General features: G+C 45.6%; 1 protein-coding gene across 1 annotated transcript; it reads right to left on the bottom strand.

The window, feature by feature from the left end:
* Window positions 1–124: 124 nt before the first annotated feature.
* Window positions 125–14,748, bottom strand: Pmpcb (peptidase, mitochondrial processing subunit beta). The gene is made up of 13 exons (XM_048433510.3): window positions 14,607–14,748; window positions 13,207–13,347; window positions 11,762–11,848; window positions 11,311–11,440; window positions 9,659–9,857; window positions 8,625–8,704; window positions 5,872–5,984; window positions 4,147–4,290; window positions 2,928–3,088; window positions 768–853; window positions 577–665; window positions 378–453; window positions 125–297 (listed from the first exon to the last, which is right to left on the bottom strand). Exons 1-13 carry the CDS (start codon window positions 14,703–14,705, stop codon window positions 233–235), a joined length of 1,470 nt encoding a protein of 489 aa, XP_048289467.2. The 5' UTR covers window positions 14,706–14,748; the 3' UTR covers window positions 125–232.
* Between the last annotated feature and the right edge of the window lie 1,002 nt (window positions 14,749–15,750).

The following is a 15,750-nucleotide window of genomic DNA, read 5'->3' on the forward strand; positions in this document are numbered from 1 at the left end:
CACTTGGAATTAGAGTCATTTAAAAGTGTAGTGCTCCCTACACAAAGTTCAGCCCTTACACTAAACAATCGTCAGGGTTGTAGTCTTAGCCTCTGAAAGTATATATAACAGACCAACACAAGAGTTCCAAATAACATTTTTATTTTTTCATTTGAAGACTGACAGCTTTTTAAAACTTAAAGATCTCTAGTTTTATAAATATATATGTGTGCAGAATATTTGATCACAAAAATTAATCACGAATCCAGCGCATGTTACTACAAATCTGGTTAAAATCAGGTAAACGCTCAATAGGACCTATGGATTAAAAAGAAGACAGTGAGAACAGAATCCCAAGTCCTTAGCAACTGTGTGCACAAGGGGAGAGCCAGGCTTACCGAGTGCAGCAATAGCTGGACTTTTGTCATAGATGTACTTGGTACAGACTTCTCGAACCATCTCTGCATTCACAGCCTAAAACGGGCGATATCATCAGGACTTTTTGTGGTGAAGATGGATTCTACATGCGTGACCTTTCTAACCTAAACCATGAGTTAGGGAGCCTCGGCCTTGGTAACTGACCTAAGGATTACTTACATCAATTCTTGCTTCAAGCTCAGGGATGGGAATTCTCCTGTTATAGCACAGCATCTGCCTGCCGATGTCTTCACAAATTGGAGTCGAGCCTGTTTAGAGAAGGGAATCTAAGTATCCAGCTAGACGTGGGCATGCAGACAGTCAGCGCAGCGCTGCCCAACGAGCACTCCCGCCTGCCTCTGAAGACCCACCGTCAAGCTGCAGCAGCATGTTAGTTTTCAGGAGGTTTTTTGCGCGTGCTACTTCACTCTCCGTCACGCTGGTGCACAGTCGCACCCTAGAACAGTTGGAATGGCCGTCAGTGCCTGGGAAATGCTATAGTACAACATACACGTGACTGTATTTCAATTCAGTAAAAACCTGAAATTACTAGTCCTAAAACTAAAGGTAAAATATGAATTATTTTTTCAAGTGCCATTAATATTCCAAAAATCCTAACTCTGTCTAATTGCTAATCAGCAGACAGAGTAATAGAGTGTAAAACAGTGACCATGTTGTGAGAACAGGCATCCATGGAGTCGCCATGTGAGCTCAGAGAGGGGAAGGTTAGTGGTCACCTCTTAGCTTCTCAAGACAATTGGCTGAGTCTAATAGCCCAATATTTAGATTAAGAAACAAAAAAATCCCAGTTAGCTAAATTTAGAGACTTAAGGCTCGTAATAATGAAAGAAACAAATTTCTAGGAAGCCCTGCAAGTTTTTCTGCCTTGGCCTACTGACTAATCCTTCTGGTCAGTAGTTTTCAACCTATGGACTGTCTATCAGATATTCACATTACGGTTCATAACAGTAGAAAATTAGTTATGAAGTAATTTTATGTTTGGGGTCAGCAAACCAAGAGGAACTGTCCTAAAGGGTCACACCATGAGGGACTGTCCTAAAGGGTCACACCATGAGGGACTGTCCTAAAGGGTCACACCATGAGGAACTGTCCTAAAGAGTCACACCATGAGGACTGTCCTAAAGGGTCACACCATGAGGGACTGTCCTAAAGGGTCACACCATGAGGGACTGTCCTAAAGGGTCACACCATGAGGGACTGTCCTAAAGGGTCACACCATGAGGAACTGTCCTAAAGAGTCACACCATGAGGACTGTCCTAAAGGGTCACACCATGAGGACTGTCCTAAAGGGTCACACCATGAGGACTGTCCTAAAGGGTCACACCATGAGGACTGTCATCTAAAGGGTCACACCATGAGGGACTGTCATCTAAAGGGTCACACCATGAGGGACTGTCATCTAAAGGGTCACACCATGAGGGACTGTCCTAAAGGGTCACACCATGAGGACTGTCCTAAAGGGTCACACCATGAGGGACTGTCATCTAAAGGGTCACACCATGAGGACTGTCATCTAAAGGGTCACACCATGAGGGACTGTCCTAAAGGGTCACACCATGAGGGACTGTCCTAAAGGGTCACACCATGAGGGACTGTCCTAAAGGGTCACACCATGAGGAACTGTCCTAAAGAGTCACACCATGAGGACTGTCCTAAAGGGTCACACCATGAGGACTGTCCTAAAGGGTCACACCATGAGGACTGTCATCTAAAGGGTCACACCATGAGGGACTGTCATCTAAAGGGTCACACCATGAGGGACTGTCCTAAAGGGTCACACCATGAGGACTGTCCTAAAGGGTCACACCATGAGGACTGTCCTAAAGGGTCACACCATGAGGACTGTCATCTAAAGGGTCACACCATGAGGGACTGTCATCTAAAGGGTCACACCATGAGGGACTGTCCTAAAGGGTCACACCATGAGGACTGTCCTAAAGGGTCACACCATGAGGACTGTCCTAAAGGGTCACACCATGAGGACTGTCATCTAAAGGGTCACACCATGAGGACTGTCCTAAAGGGTCACACCATGAGGGACTGTCCTAAAGGGTCACACCATGAGGGACTGTCCTAAAGGGTCACACCATGAGGGACTGTCCTAAAGGGTCACACCATGAGGACTGTCCTAAAGGGTCACACCATGAGGGACTGTCCTAAAGAGTCACACCATGAGGGACTGTCATCTAAAGGGTCACACCATGAGGGACTGTCCTAAAGGGTCACACTCGCCTGTCTAACCTGCCTTTCAGGGGTTCAGACCAGGGTTCTAGGCTAGGGAAGTCACGTGCTCTACCACTGGCCCATGTCTCCACTCCTCATGCTTTTAGAGGTGTTTTCTGAACGTCCAGTTGACTTATAAATATTTTAGAGCATAATTAGCTTCACGTGAGGTTTAAAAGAAACATCTGTCCTTAAAAACATCGCAGTCACTCCTTTGAAGCTAAAGTCACCACCGTTAGGAAACAGCCTAAGATAATAAATAAAGGAGTGCACGTTGTCCCCTCACCATTCCTTTTGCACAGCGCTCAGCATGTCAGCCACCGTCGCCTGTTCACAAACCATGTAGAGTCCCCAGAGTCCAGTGTCTGTGTAGGACGTGTTGAAGGACTGGAAGCTGTGGCAGAGATTGCCGTGACAAGCCAGCTGGGCCAGCTTGCTGGATAAATTCTGTAAAGAAAAACAATCCAACTTGGTTTGTACACTGGACACATGGATCCAAGTCCCACACACACAGTGAGCTCTGAGGCTGTCAGTGAGTGCCAGCCCTACGTGGTGAGCCGTTGTGGAGTTTATTTTTAGAGACACGGTCATTACATAGCCCTGGCTGGCTTAGAACACACTATGTAGACCAGGTTAGAGATTGACCTGTGTTTTCCTCCTGAGTATCGGGATTAAAAACATGCAGCACACTCTGCTTAAGCTCCCAGTTCTATCCAGCAACACCTCAACAGTAATTTTACAACACTTACCTGCCTCAACAGAGAATATAAAAGCAGTGAGTTCTTGCAACTGGTTTAGCAGCTGCACCCATTTATAGCCTACAGTTCTATTGCCGCAACACGGAAGGCTCTCATTATGCACCTTGAGGTGATATTGTACCAAAATCTAAGATAGTCACAGGAAATGTACTTTGGATCTTTCAGACAAATCTTTGTATTTTGAAATGTAAACTTTTTAGAAAAGTTGTAAAAATAGTACAAAGAGGTCCGTGCCTTCTGCCTCTTTAACAGCTTTTCACCATGCCTGCTTTCTTCAGACTTATGCTCCTTTGTCAGTGGCTGAGCCGAGGGCTCGGGCGTGGGAGGCAATGCACCTCTGCACCACAAGCCAAACCCTTATACATTCTCAGCAGTCTCAGAGTTAGCTGTGCTTTTTTGTTGTTGTTTTTTAACCTCTGGGGTCTTCCGTGTGCACCAATGAAGACAGTGCCCAGAAGGTTAGAACATTAACACTGACAGACATCACAGTGTGGTTACACAGTACCTAATACTATTCGAACAGTAAAAACCGATTCTTCTGCCCTTGTTTTGTCAACCGTCCCGCTAAAACACAGTATGACAGGCATAGGTACAACCCAAGATGAGTCGATATTTTAGGTCAAGAGTCATCGTACAAGTAGCCTATTTTTGCCATTTCAAAAATGGGAAGAGCCTTACAAGGAATTCACATTTTAAAAAACATGACAGTCTTCCATTTATCATGAAGTTACTTCAAAAACCACTTACCATTCCTCCTCCAAAAGAGCGATCCCAGTTGCCAATCAGTGTATTTGCAACCATGAGACAGATTGTGTCTGGATGTGCCCAACCAACCGCTTCAACAGCTATGGCAAGGTGTGCCAAAGGCATCTTGTCATCCCTCACTCGGATCTGGGTTAGAACAAACAAGGTACCTGCTGTGGAATAGTACTTGAACTAAGTAAAGCTGTGTTACATTATGTTACATTTCCTTAATCGTGTACAGATGTGCTGCTCTGCCTGCATAAGGCCCCTTTCTGGTCTAACAAAAAGCTGAAGAGCCAACAGTTAGGCAGTAGAGGGATAAGCAGGGCTGGTGACCAGCGAGAATATGAAAGAGGGAGATGCCCAGGGCCGTCCAGCCAGGCATCCGCCAACCACAGAGAGGAAGCAGTGACCGCAGGACACACAGAATGAAGGAAAGGAAAAAAGCCCCAAGGCAAATGGAGATGAAGAGAAACAGGTTAAGTTGTAAGAGCTAGTGGAGCAAACATAAGGTTGAGCATTCATAACTAATAAGTCTCCATTTATTGGGTGCTGGTTGGCAGCCCAGAGAAATCCTGATACAGGTAACTAGTTAACAACACTAGTCCTAGAGTTACAGAATAGTTAATTTCACCAGAACACCGCATTGGAAATACCACCTGGTCAACAGGAGTTGCCCTAGTCCGCTAATATTTTATGTTTACTGTGATTTTTTTTTTGTTTTGTTTTGTTTTTGATTTTTGAGACAGGGTTTCTCTGTAGTTTTTTTGGTGCCTGTCCTGGAACTAGCTCTTGTAGACCAGGCTGGCCTCGAACTCACAGAGATCCACCTGTCTCTGCCTCCCAAGTGCTGGGATTAAAGGCGTGCGCCACCACCGCCCGGCTTACTGTGATGTTTTTAATCCACATGTAAGCAGTACTAATGGTACCAATCTGTAGCTGCCAACACCACAGTACTGTGAACGTCATGATGTGGCCAACTAGACCTGATGCCCAACACTGCAGCTGATAGCAGATCCTCCGCATGTCCTGGCTCTAACAGCAGTCCCAACCGTGCCTGTGGGGCAGAAATGAAGCCAACCACACACCCAGTGCAAAGGTCAAAATTCAGCCTTTTTACTATAAGGGTGCGTTTATACCCTAGCACATGTAAATATGCACTGTGCAAAAGAAAAACACACAGTGAGCAACTGTGACCACTGCTCTTACACCCTGCTTCCTCAGGAAGGAAAAGCAAGGCACTTACACGACAGGAAAGAAAGTAAGCAAATGCGCCCCCGTCCTTTTCCCTTCCTGTGTTTCAGTTTATACACACTGAAAAGGTTTACATTTTGTTTGGGGGTGGGGGGGCGCCATGGGCAGGATGTTGGGTTCAGAAGCCAACCAATGCGAGTCCCAAGATGACCAGCTTGGTGACCAGCACCTGTATTTACCCTTGGAGCCAACTCTCCAGCCTGAAACACAGATTTTATACACTCCTCTCTATTTTTTTTTTTTAACATTTTTAATCGCTCCCCCGAAGCCCCGTGAGTGAGTGTGTGTGATGGAGCCCAGAGAGGTCAAGCGGGTGTCAGCTTCCCCGGAACTGGAGTCGCAGGTGGCTGTGAGTCTGTTGTCCTCTACACGTGCAGCAAGCAGCGCAAACTGCTGAGCCGTGTGCTCAGCCCCAGAGGCTCATTTTTAAGTAGGAGACTTGCAGAGGCCGGACCGAAGGAAGAGCTCACCTACCTCGCTTCCAGTGAACTCACAGCGGGGCAGAGCGGGCACTTCTCCTCTGTGTGTGCACAGAGAGTCACCAAAGTGAACCTTGGCCAACTCGAGCAGCTCGTCATGACAGACACCTAAAGTGAAGGAAAATATATTCTTACGTATCTAACAGCCACATCATCAACTCAAGATAGCCACCTGCCAGCAGCGTGCTTCACAGGAAGTGCGGCACGGATCATGTGATGTACCTTACACACGGAGGACTTGCATTCGCTGAGCCTTGGGCTCAAAGCTTTCCAACATACAAATGCATTCGACTTTCTTCTTTTTAATTCTACTAGATTTTTTGATAGGTCTCTGTAACTTTTCTGGGCATTATAACTTCATATGGGCTTCTAGGAGTACACGTCTCTGCACAATGAACACTAAGCCAGTTCAAGAGAGTGAGAAATTGTCATTTTCATCACTTAAAAAAAATATTTGACCCTCAACTCAGTTTCTATAGACAATCATGTTAAATTATAAAAGTTTAGTGAACACCCTAGTCAAAAGTCAATTTCATAAGTTACCATTTAAGTAGGGAAGAACAGAAATAGGCTGAGTCTTTAGAGTTTTACACACAGAAGTGCTTCACTCTCGACCCCGGAACCAAAACCACCGATTCTAACTTTGGAAAACATCCCTGTTTCCCCATGTACTCATGACCTGACACCCAAACCTCAGAGGAATCACTGAGATGCTGATTATCCAGGCCTGGGACCCAAACAAGGTCAGTCAGGAAAGTCCTAGAGCACAGGCATCAGCTCAAAGACTGGACAAGTGTTTCCGCACCGGAGACAGGCCTGGCCACGCAGTCCAGCCTGGCCTTGGTCTTGGAATCCTCTTGCCTCAGTGTCCAGAATGCTTCAATTCTAAGTACGTGCTAGGCTTGTGCAAAGGCTTTAAAAATATTACCATTAAGATTTATTTAAGGCTGAGCAGTGGTGGCACAGGCCTTTAATCCCAGCTCTTGAGAGGCAGAGGCAGGTGGATCTCTTTGAGTTCGAGGCCAACCTGAGTCTACAGAGTGAGTTCCAAGACAGTTAGAGCTGTTTCACAAAGAAACCCTGTCTCAAACAAACAAAGATTTATTTAAATGGGGGCTGGAGAGATGGTTACTGGCTGCTCTTACAGAGGACCCAGGCTCGGCTCCCAGTACCCACATGATGGCTTAATAAGCATCTCTATCTCCAGACCCAGGTGATCCTACGTCTCCTCCTGACCTCTGCAGTCACTAGGCACTACATCTGGTGGACATGCACACAGGCAAGCAAAACACACACTTGAAAACAAATTTTAAAATAGGATTTCTCTAAATGAAAACCAATTAAAAGCAGAGTTTATACCCATAGTTCCCAAATAAATCTGTGATGTAACCAAGCAGTGGTGGCTCACGCCTTTAATCCCAGCACTCTGGAGGCAGAGGCAGGCGGATCTCTGAGTTCCGGAACAACCAGGGCTACAGAGAGAAACCCTGTCTTAAAAACCAAACCAAAACAAAACAAAGAGCTGTGATGTAAAAAACTTGACAGTGAGACAGTACAGTCCTTTGAACTGCCATGTAGGAGTCGCCTTGACCATCAGCCCAGGGGTTAAGACACAAAGTCATGGCAGGACAAGGATGCCAGAGAGCAGAGAATCCATCAAACAGTCCTCGCCCCCTCCGTCATTGTCTTGCCTTCAGAACTAGTAACTGTCGTGGTTAAATAAGCCAGATGTGCAGCTCTCCTCTAACAGGCCAATCTAGAAGGCAGGGACCTGTAACTTTCTTTTAAGGAAGTGGAGATGAAATCATGTATTGGTATAATACAGCTATACTTCCTAATAACTAAGGACTACATGGGAGCTGAGACAGGGACTCAGAAAAGGTCAGGAGAGGTTTAAACTGGCACATGGCATCTAAAACACCAACACTTATAAACTATGACATTTATAAGTCATCAGGCATTGTGGCTTCAGCTGTACCAGCACTCAGAAGACTGAGGCAGGAGGATGGCTTCAAGTGCAAGGCCAGCCTGGGCTACACAGCAAGTCTGTTTCAAAACAACAAAAAATGTGTAACTCAATAAGACAAAATGCTAACAATCTAGGCCATACCATTAATTTTAATTGACTTCAGTACCTACACAGAACAACTCAAAAGTTCATTAGATCAACTTGTTTTAATTTGTAGTAACTCCTAAAAAGAGAAAAGTTAAATTCACACAAACACAAATTTAATATACTCTGATATTGAAAGAGAAAACGGGCAAGTTAATTAAAATAACTGCATCCCCCAAATTCAGGCCACCAAGAAATCTGGCAGAATCTCAAATGAATCTTCTTCAGACCTCACAGGAAACCTGCCGCACCTACACGTTCTGATTCACATTACACATTTCCAGGGCTCCCAGTGTACCTCCCCTTATAGGACTAGTTGCTTTACCGGGTGAGTAACTGAGCACATGAATAGCTACAAGGAGAAAGCTATTTCTCAACTAAAGCTCTCAAGACTCTAATTACACAACACAGTCTCCCAAGTCAACTGTCTCCACGTTCATTCATTAGCCTTTGTCTTCTAAGAAAGTCCCACTGTTATGTACTTACGTGCTGAATGGGTTGTTAAGGTTTCTGTAAATGAAACCTACTAAAAATAAAACAGGGAGTCTGGTCCAGTGCTCACACTTAAGCACTTTCAGGATGTGCCCCAAGAGGAGCCAACAACCGTGTCTAGTGTAATCAGAGGAACAACCAACCTCCAGCAGCAGCAAGCACAATCCTTGGTCCTTTGTAATGCGTGGTTATGTAATCCACTAAGTCCTTACGATTTATAGACCTGTAAATAGAGTAAGAAGATTACCTTATTTCGTTTCATTTTATAGACAGGGTCTCATTTCTTGGAAAATATTATTTTAAGGTGTGTTACTTTTGTTTACGCTGCGTTTTTTAACTCTGAAACTGTGATTCTCTGTCTTTAAAACAACTGGTGGTCTAATAAAGAGAACGGCCAACAGCGAAGCAGGAGCAAGGGTGGGTGGACAGAGAGGATGAACAGGAGGAGAAACGAGGGAGAAGGAGCCGCGGGACAACAAGGGCAGGCAGACTGGCGGGGGGGTGGGGGGGGGGGAAGAGGATGAACAGGAGGAGACATGAGGGAGAAGAAGCCGCGAGACAACAAGAAGAGGAGGGCACCAGGGGCGGCCACCCAGCCACCCAGCCACCCAGCCACACAGAGAAAGAAGAAAGAAAGGTAGACAGAAGGAGATAAACGCCCAGAGACAAAGGTAGACGGGATGATTTAAGTGAAGAAAAGCTGGCTGGAAACAAGCCAAGCTCAGGCCGGGCATCCATGACTAAGGAGAAGCCTCCGTGTGTGGTTTATCTGGAGCTGGGTGGTGGGCCCCACAAAAAGCCAAAGAGTAAAGCAATCCGTAACACTCGTTCTGTAGCCCAGGCTGACCTAGAACTCAGCAATCTTCCTGTCTCATAGGCCACCACACCAAAAGGTAAAGCAATTCTTACAGAAGTAAAAAGCACAGCCCCTCACACAATATATCTGAAATGAACAGAACTCGAAGTCCTTCTAAGGGCTGAAAGTAGCCAAAGGTGCTGCCTCTTCTATCAAGACACAATTAACATTTCTTGTTTAGTTCCCAGTTTTCTATGAGTATCATCACAGCACAGTCAGTCACAATTTTAGATTATCCGGGTGAACATGGCTTTCTGAAACACAGAAGTTTGTATATGTCATAATTTTTGCGCACAATTTTCAAGTGAGAAATATACGTACTTGATATTTTCAGTTGGTCCCAGGATTGTCCGCCCAAGGGCAGTGTTCTGATAAGCTGTGGCGTGAAGGTAATCAAACACAACTTCCTGCAAGTTGGTCTCAACTTCCTGCATCTCTCTGAGAATCACCCCGCGCTCACGTTCGATCTCTGCTTCCCCCAGCGTGCTGTTCTGAATTATGTCAGCAAGAATCTCCACGGCTAAACGAAGTTAAAGCACCAGAAACACAAGCATTAAATCTCAAGCCAACATCAGAAACCTTGACACTAACCATCATTCAATATTATTAATTAGAATATTTAACCTCATTATCACATTAAAATGAATGTAAAATAGAAACTCTATGGTATAGAAGACCTTGGGAAAATCCTAAATGTTACCATTCCTTATTAATTCTGGGTCAGACATCCACAGAAATCTGGCTGCTAATACAAATGGTTCTAAATAAAAAGTATGACCTAGCCTGGCAGTGATGGTGCACACCTTTAATCCCAGCACTGAGGCAGGCAGAGGCAGGTGGATCTCTGTGAGTTCAAGCCCAGTCTGGTCCACAGAGCGAGTTCCAGGACAGCCAGAGTACATAGAGAAACCCTGATTCAAACACCACCACCCCCAGCACACACACACACACACACACACACACACACACAAAGAGTATGAAACAAAAGATGATGTGTTAAGAGAAAAGACAGGTACACACGCAGATACATGGGTAGAAACACTGCTACCCATATTTGCCTAGCAATGAGGCTGCAATGTAACAAAGAAAAAAACCCACTATAACCCAAAATATGCCCTCAGGAGCAACTTACAGAACTCTGTCTGCTGAAGTCCTAACTTGGTAGGAAGTCAGAGGAGGAGCAAATTTTATGGAAAAAATTATATCTCAAACTAAAGATACCCTCGTTGCCATAGCAATATAAATTTTAATAAGGGTAAAATAAACTTACAACCCTAAGTTTCATTGCTTTGTTCTAGTATAAATTTCTCTCTTGTTTCAGTTCATTTTTTGGGGCCTTGTCTGAGCCAATAAACTTCAAATATGAACAGGATAAAGCAGGTTGTTGGAGAAAGTTCATACTGAGATGGTCATGAAATAGTGGAAATTACCATGAAACTATTTCATTCACTGAAACCCAGATGAGTTGGGTGGTGACGCAGACGCTCACCAGCGACCCTGCCACCCCAGCATCTGGACCTGAGTTCCACCCCCAGGCCCACATCTGAAAGAGCCAGTGCAGAGAAAGGACAGTGCATACCACTTGCTCTTCGGCAGTCTAGACAGACCTGGGCCAGCCAGGCTCTCAATAAGATCTGGCTCAAAAAATAGTGTGGAGAGCAACTGATGTCAACCACTGGCTACAAACAACACAGAGTACTGTACAGAACACCACTCAGGTGATACTGATGAAACCCTACCGGAACTAAAGTTTTAGAGCAATAAAACTGATTACAACTGTTTATTCACAAAAGTTAATAATTCATTAGCTTTGAAATGTTACTTTGTTTTTAATTCTTCCCTAAGAGCAGACGCCCACTGGGTTTGTTTTTTATTTATTTATTTTTTTAATAATAGACATACAAAAAGCACCGTGCTAACTTATGTCTGAGCCCTCACGGAAACTGCGTTTTCCACAGTATAGGTGATAATACCTCTTGGCAAATCTTTAGAGAAAGCTTTGGCGTAGTACACGGTCTGCTCTCTGGAGGTGTAGGCGTTAAGATGGGCACCCATGTTCTCAATCTCAAGTTCAAGGTCTAACTGGGACCTCTTCTTAGTGCCCTTGAAATAAAGGAAAAAACACCATTATGACACTTCCCTTCTGTCCTTCATCTAAACACTTTAGACAGTAAGTGTACAGCAAACACCAGTCAGGCAAGGTCAAGTTTGTAGAGTATACCAGGTTTCAAAAAGTACCCACTAAGGATGGCATTTGTGTATTCCTGTATCCCAAAACAGCACCCTTCTTTCAAAGTCAGAAAGCAACTATCAGTAATTACTTCACAAACAATACTGGAAAAATAGAAACATGGCATCCATTGACATCGTTCTTGTCCTTTACAGTGCAGTATTTTTGCATTTTAGCAAAGCCTCACAACTTGCCTTGAAAGCCATATGCTCCAGGAAGTGGGCTGTTCCGTTATTCTTCTCATTTTCATATCGGCTCCCAGCATCAATCCACAGCCCAACCTGAATGAGATCACAGAAAGATTAGGCAAATCCCTGGCAGCCGCTAGTGACACTCACGGCTCTAACGAAGGACCTGACCATGCTTCCCAGCACCATTCCTCTTCCGGCCTCCTCAGGCACCTGAACTCACATGCCCCACACACAGACACATGTTATTAAAAATCATACAATAAAATTCAGTTTGTGGAGACAGAAGGTAATTTCAGTCCTTTTTCTGGCAAATGTTTTCCAATCTTAAGTTTCCACTTAAGTTTTCTTTGACCACAATGAACTGACAGTTTGTTCATATAACTTGGGACTTGAAATTTTCGGCACCAGGCTACTCAGCCTGACAGTGGTGGAGCACATCTTTAATCCCAGCACCCAGGAGGCAGAGGCGGTGGATCGCTGAGTTCAAGGCCAGCCTGGCCCTGGGATACACAGAGAAACCCTGTCTGGAAAAAACAACCAAACGAATATCAAACTCAAATTCTTAACATAGCTCATTAGGACATCCAATTAATAACTGTGGCAAAAACAACATCAGAACTGCAGAAAGTCAGGTTCAAATTGACATGTAAGTTTTATAACCTCAAGACACAACCATTTAACTTCTCTGAAATGATCTGTAAAACAGGTGAGAGGGGTTTTAATACTGCGCTGTAGAATATTATTTGAACTAAGACAAATACAAATTACATCTGTTTATGTTGCAGACTAGTCTTTAACTGTGAAAAGGTGTGCTACTTTTATCTATGCCGCATAGAGAAAAGTTGAATTTTTTGGTTAAACAAAAGATTGCTTGATTATGTAAACATGTATTGCATCTGTTTCCCTAAGGCACCTGATCGGTCTAATAGAGAGCTCCATGGCCATTAGGTAGTCAGAGAAAGTAGAGAAGGGGCAGGCAGGCAGAAGGAATAAAGAGGAGAAATCTAGGCTAAGGAAGAACAAAAGAATGAGAGGAGGCAAGGGACACACCTGGGGCAAGAAGCCAGGCAGACACCAGACAGACACAGAGAAGCAGTGAAGGTCAGAGATACAGAAGAAAGAAAGGCAATAAAGCCCCAAGGCAAAAGGTAGGTAAAGAGAAACAGGCTAAGGGAGCTGGCCAGAAATGCGCCTAAACAAGGCTGATCATTCCAACTAGTAAGTATCTGTGTCATGATGTGGGAGCTGGCTGGGGGCACAGTGCTGTATACGGGAGGGCGGGAAAGCCCCACAACCATGTTCTGTCAACAAAGACAGATGTAAATAGTGAGAGAGGTTCATATGCCCAAAGAAACACGGCCAATCAACTTCCTGGCAGCTACAGAGCCGCGAGTCGGCTCCCTACGAAATGAGGCTCCGTGTGGTGAAAGGCTGTTGCAGTCACTTACGGTGCACGTTGAGAGTCCAGAGTTTTCAGAAGCGACTCGGAGTCCATTTTCCAAACACGTTACACGTGTCTCGGGAACGTTCAGAACAACCTGGGGAGCAGCCTGTGTGCTTCTTAGTCGGCTCCCTCCACAAGACCACAGCTAACGGGCACAGGAGGGAAAGAGCAAACACTACTTACTACTCTGGTATGCAATGTCAATCAGAAAGAAAGACCTCGGGCTCATCCATAAAACACTTTCCTAGACTGGATATAAAAATATAAAAATGACTTCACAAAAATGTAACAGGATGCTAAGATCACAAAAGGAAATGTGGGTAGAACCCTATCAGACCGTAGATTCCTCACCTATCAGACCGTAGACTCTTCACCTATCAGACCGTAGACTCTTCACCTATCAGACTGTAGACTCTTCACCTATCACACTGTAGACTGTCACCTATCACACCGTAGACTGTCACCCATCACACCGTAGACTCCTCACCTATCACACCGTAGACTGTCACCCATCACACCGTAGACTCCTCACCTATCACACCGTAGACTGTCACCTATCAGACTATAGAACCGTCACCTATCAGCAGTTCTTTCTTTTCATAGTGAAATAAGAAAAACGTATTTGCTACAGTCGTACCCAAAAACCCGAGGTCAGCTTAATCAGCAGGCACGTGGGTACTGTGGTGGTTTGCACAGGAATGGCCCCAAAGACTGACAGATCTGGAAGTTTGGTCACCAGGGTGAGGAACTATTAGGAGGTGTGGCCTTGCGGAGGAAGTTTCCAATGCTCCAGGCAGGCTCAGAGTCTCTTCTTGCTCCCTGCCAACCCAGACGTAGAACTCTCAGCCTCTCCTTCAGTACATCTGCCTGCACAGCCCCATACTTCCCAAGAGGACGATAATGGACCAAGTTTCTGAACTGTAAACCAGCCCCAACTAATATGTTCTCCCTTCTAAGAGATGCTGTGGAAACCCCAGCTAAGACAGGTACTTAAGGAATTTTTGTTAACCTGCACTACTCTGCTTCCGTAACCACGAGGCTTTCTGTTGCCTGATCAAACAGGAATACCATGGTGAGAACGACTCAAATACAACAACATTGGTGAATACAACCTTAGTAATACACACGCATACACACTCCCAAATCCCTTTGGAGCTAGGAAACTTTCAAATAAACTAGGATGAACTGTTGTAAGCAGAAAAAAGAGGCAGCATTCCTGACTGATCTCCAGTCTGCAAACACTAACTTTTCACTGGTCAGCGCCTGCTCTTTCCTGGACCCGGGCACCCGGCCCCGCCCCCTCCCGCGGCCCCGCCCCCGCCTATGCCCCAGGGTGGGGGTTGGGGGACCCGGAGGCCCTGGAGCGCAGCGGCATCGGCCCCGGCGCGGCGGAGCGAGGCTCACCTGAGCAGCGGTCACGCCGTGTGGGGGCCTTCGGGTGAATCCCCACAGCCGCCGTCGGGCGGCTGAGAGCAGCGTCCGGGAGACCGCGGCGGCCGCCATGTCAGCTGCGGGGGAGACGGAGAAGTACTTCCGGGTCGTACCTCTAGGCCCCAAAGCAGGTGGCTGGCTGGCGCCCCCGTGTGGCGGCCGTGGGAACTACAGCCTCCCGCTCCGGTTCCCACAGACAGGGGCGGCAGTAGAAACGACGTGCTAGGCACACGTGTGACCACATGAATGTAACCTGTGTCCCCGAGGCGGGTGGAAGTCATCGGAAAGAAGCACACGGGAGGGAAGGGTGCGATCATGTTGGTCCTCGTTAGTGTTCCATTGTGTACAGCCTTGTTTATCCCGTTCCGTAGAAATAATACCTCTGCCGAAGTCGCTACTGAAAGCGGACATTTTTGCAAAACCTACTCTTCCATTCTGTTAGCGAGGCGTAGTGTTGTTTGCCTCCAAGGGCCTTAGTGTGTCTTAGTACTCTACCTTGACGATCTTTGCTTTCTCACATTCCCGGGCACCTCTTTATCCATGGACGTGTTAATGAAAGTAAAATCATCAAGCACTTTTTTTTCCCATGAATTTTTTTAAAAAATATTTATTTATTTATTTATTTACTTATTTATTATGTATTCAGTATTCTGCCTGCGTGTCTGCCTGCAGGCCAGAAGAGGGCACCAGATCTCATCACGGATGGTTGTGAGCCACCATAAGGTTACGGGAATTGAACTCAGGACCTCCAGAAGAGCAGCCGCTGCTCTTAACCGCTGAGCCATCTCCCCAGCCACAGCAAGCACTTTTTAAATTAAAAAAAATTAATTTAATTTATTATTATGGGGAGGGGGTGAGTGCATGCCACCACACATATGTGGAGGCCGGAAGGCGACTTTATACAATCAGTTCTCTCCATGTAGAAACCATTCCATGAATTCGGGGGGTGGGACTCCGATGGTCAGGCTTGCCCTGCAAGTGACTTTACCTGCGGAGCCACCCTGCAGGCCCCTGGCAAGCTTTTTTTTCTGAGGCAGAGACATGATTGTATTAATTTTACAGATGTAGGATCTGGGGTATTGGCTGCCTAACAGGTTGTTTAGTGTGCACACTAAAG

Source organism: Myodes glareolus, chromosome 27 (genome assembly GCF_982192425.1).
Source record: "Myodes glareolus chromosome 27, mMyoGla1.1, whole genome shotgun sequence".
Lineage (NCBI taxonomy): Eukaryota > Metazoa > Chordata > Mammalia > Rodentia > Cricetidae > Myodes > Myodes glareolus.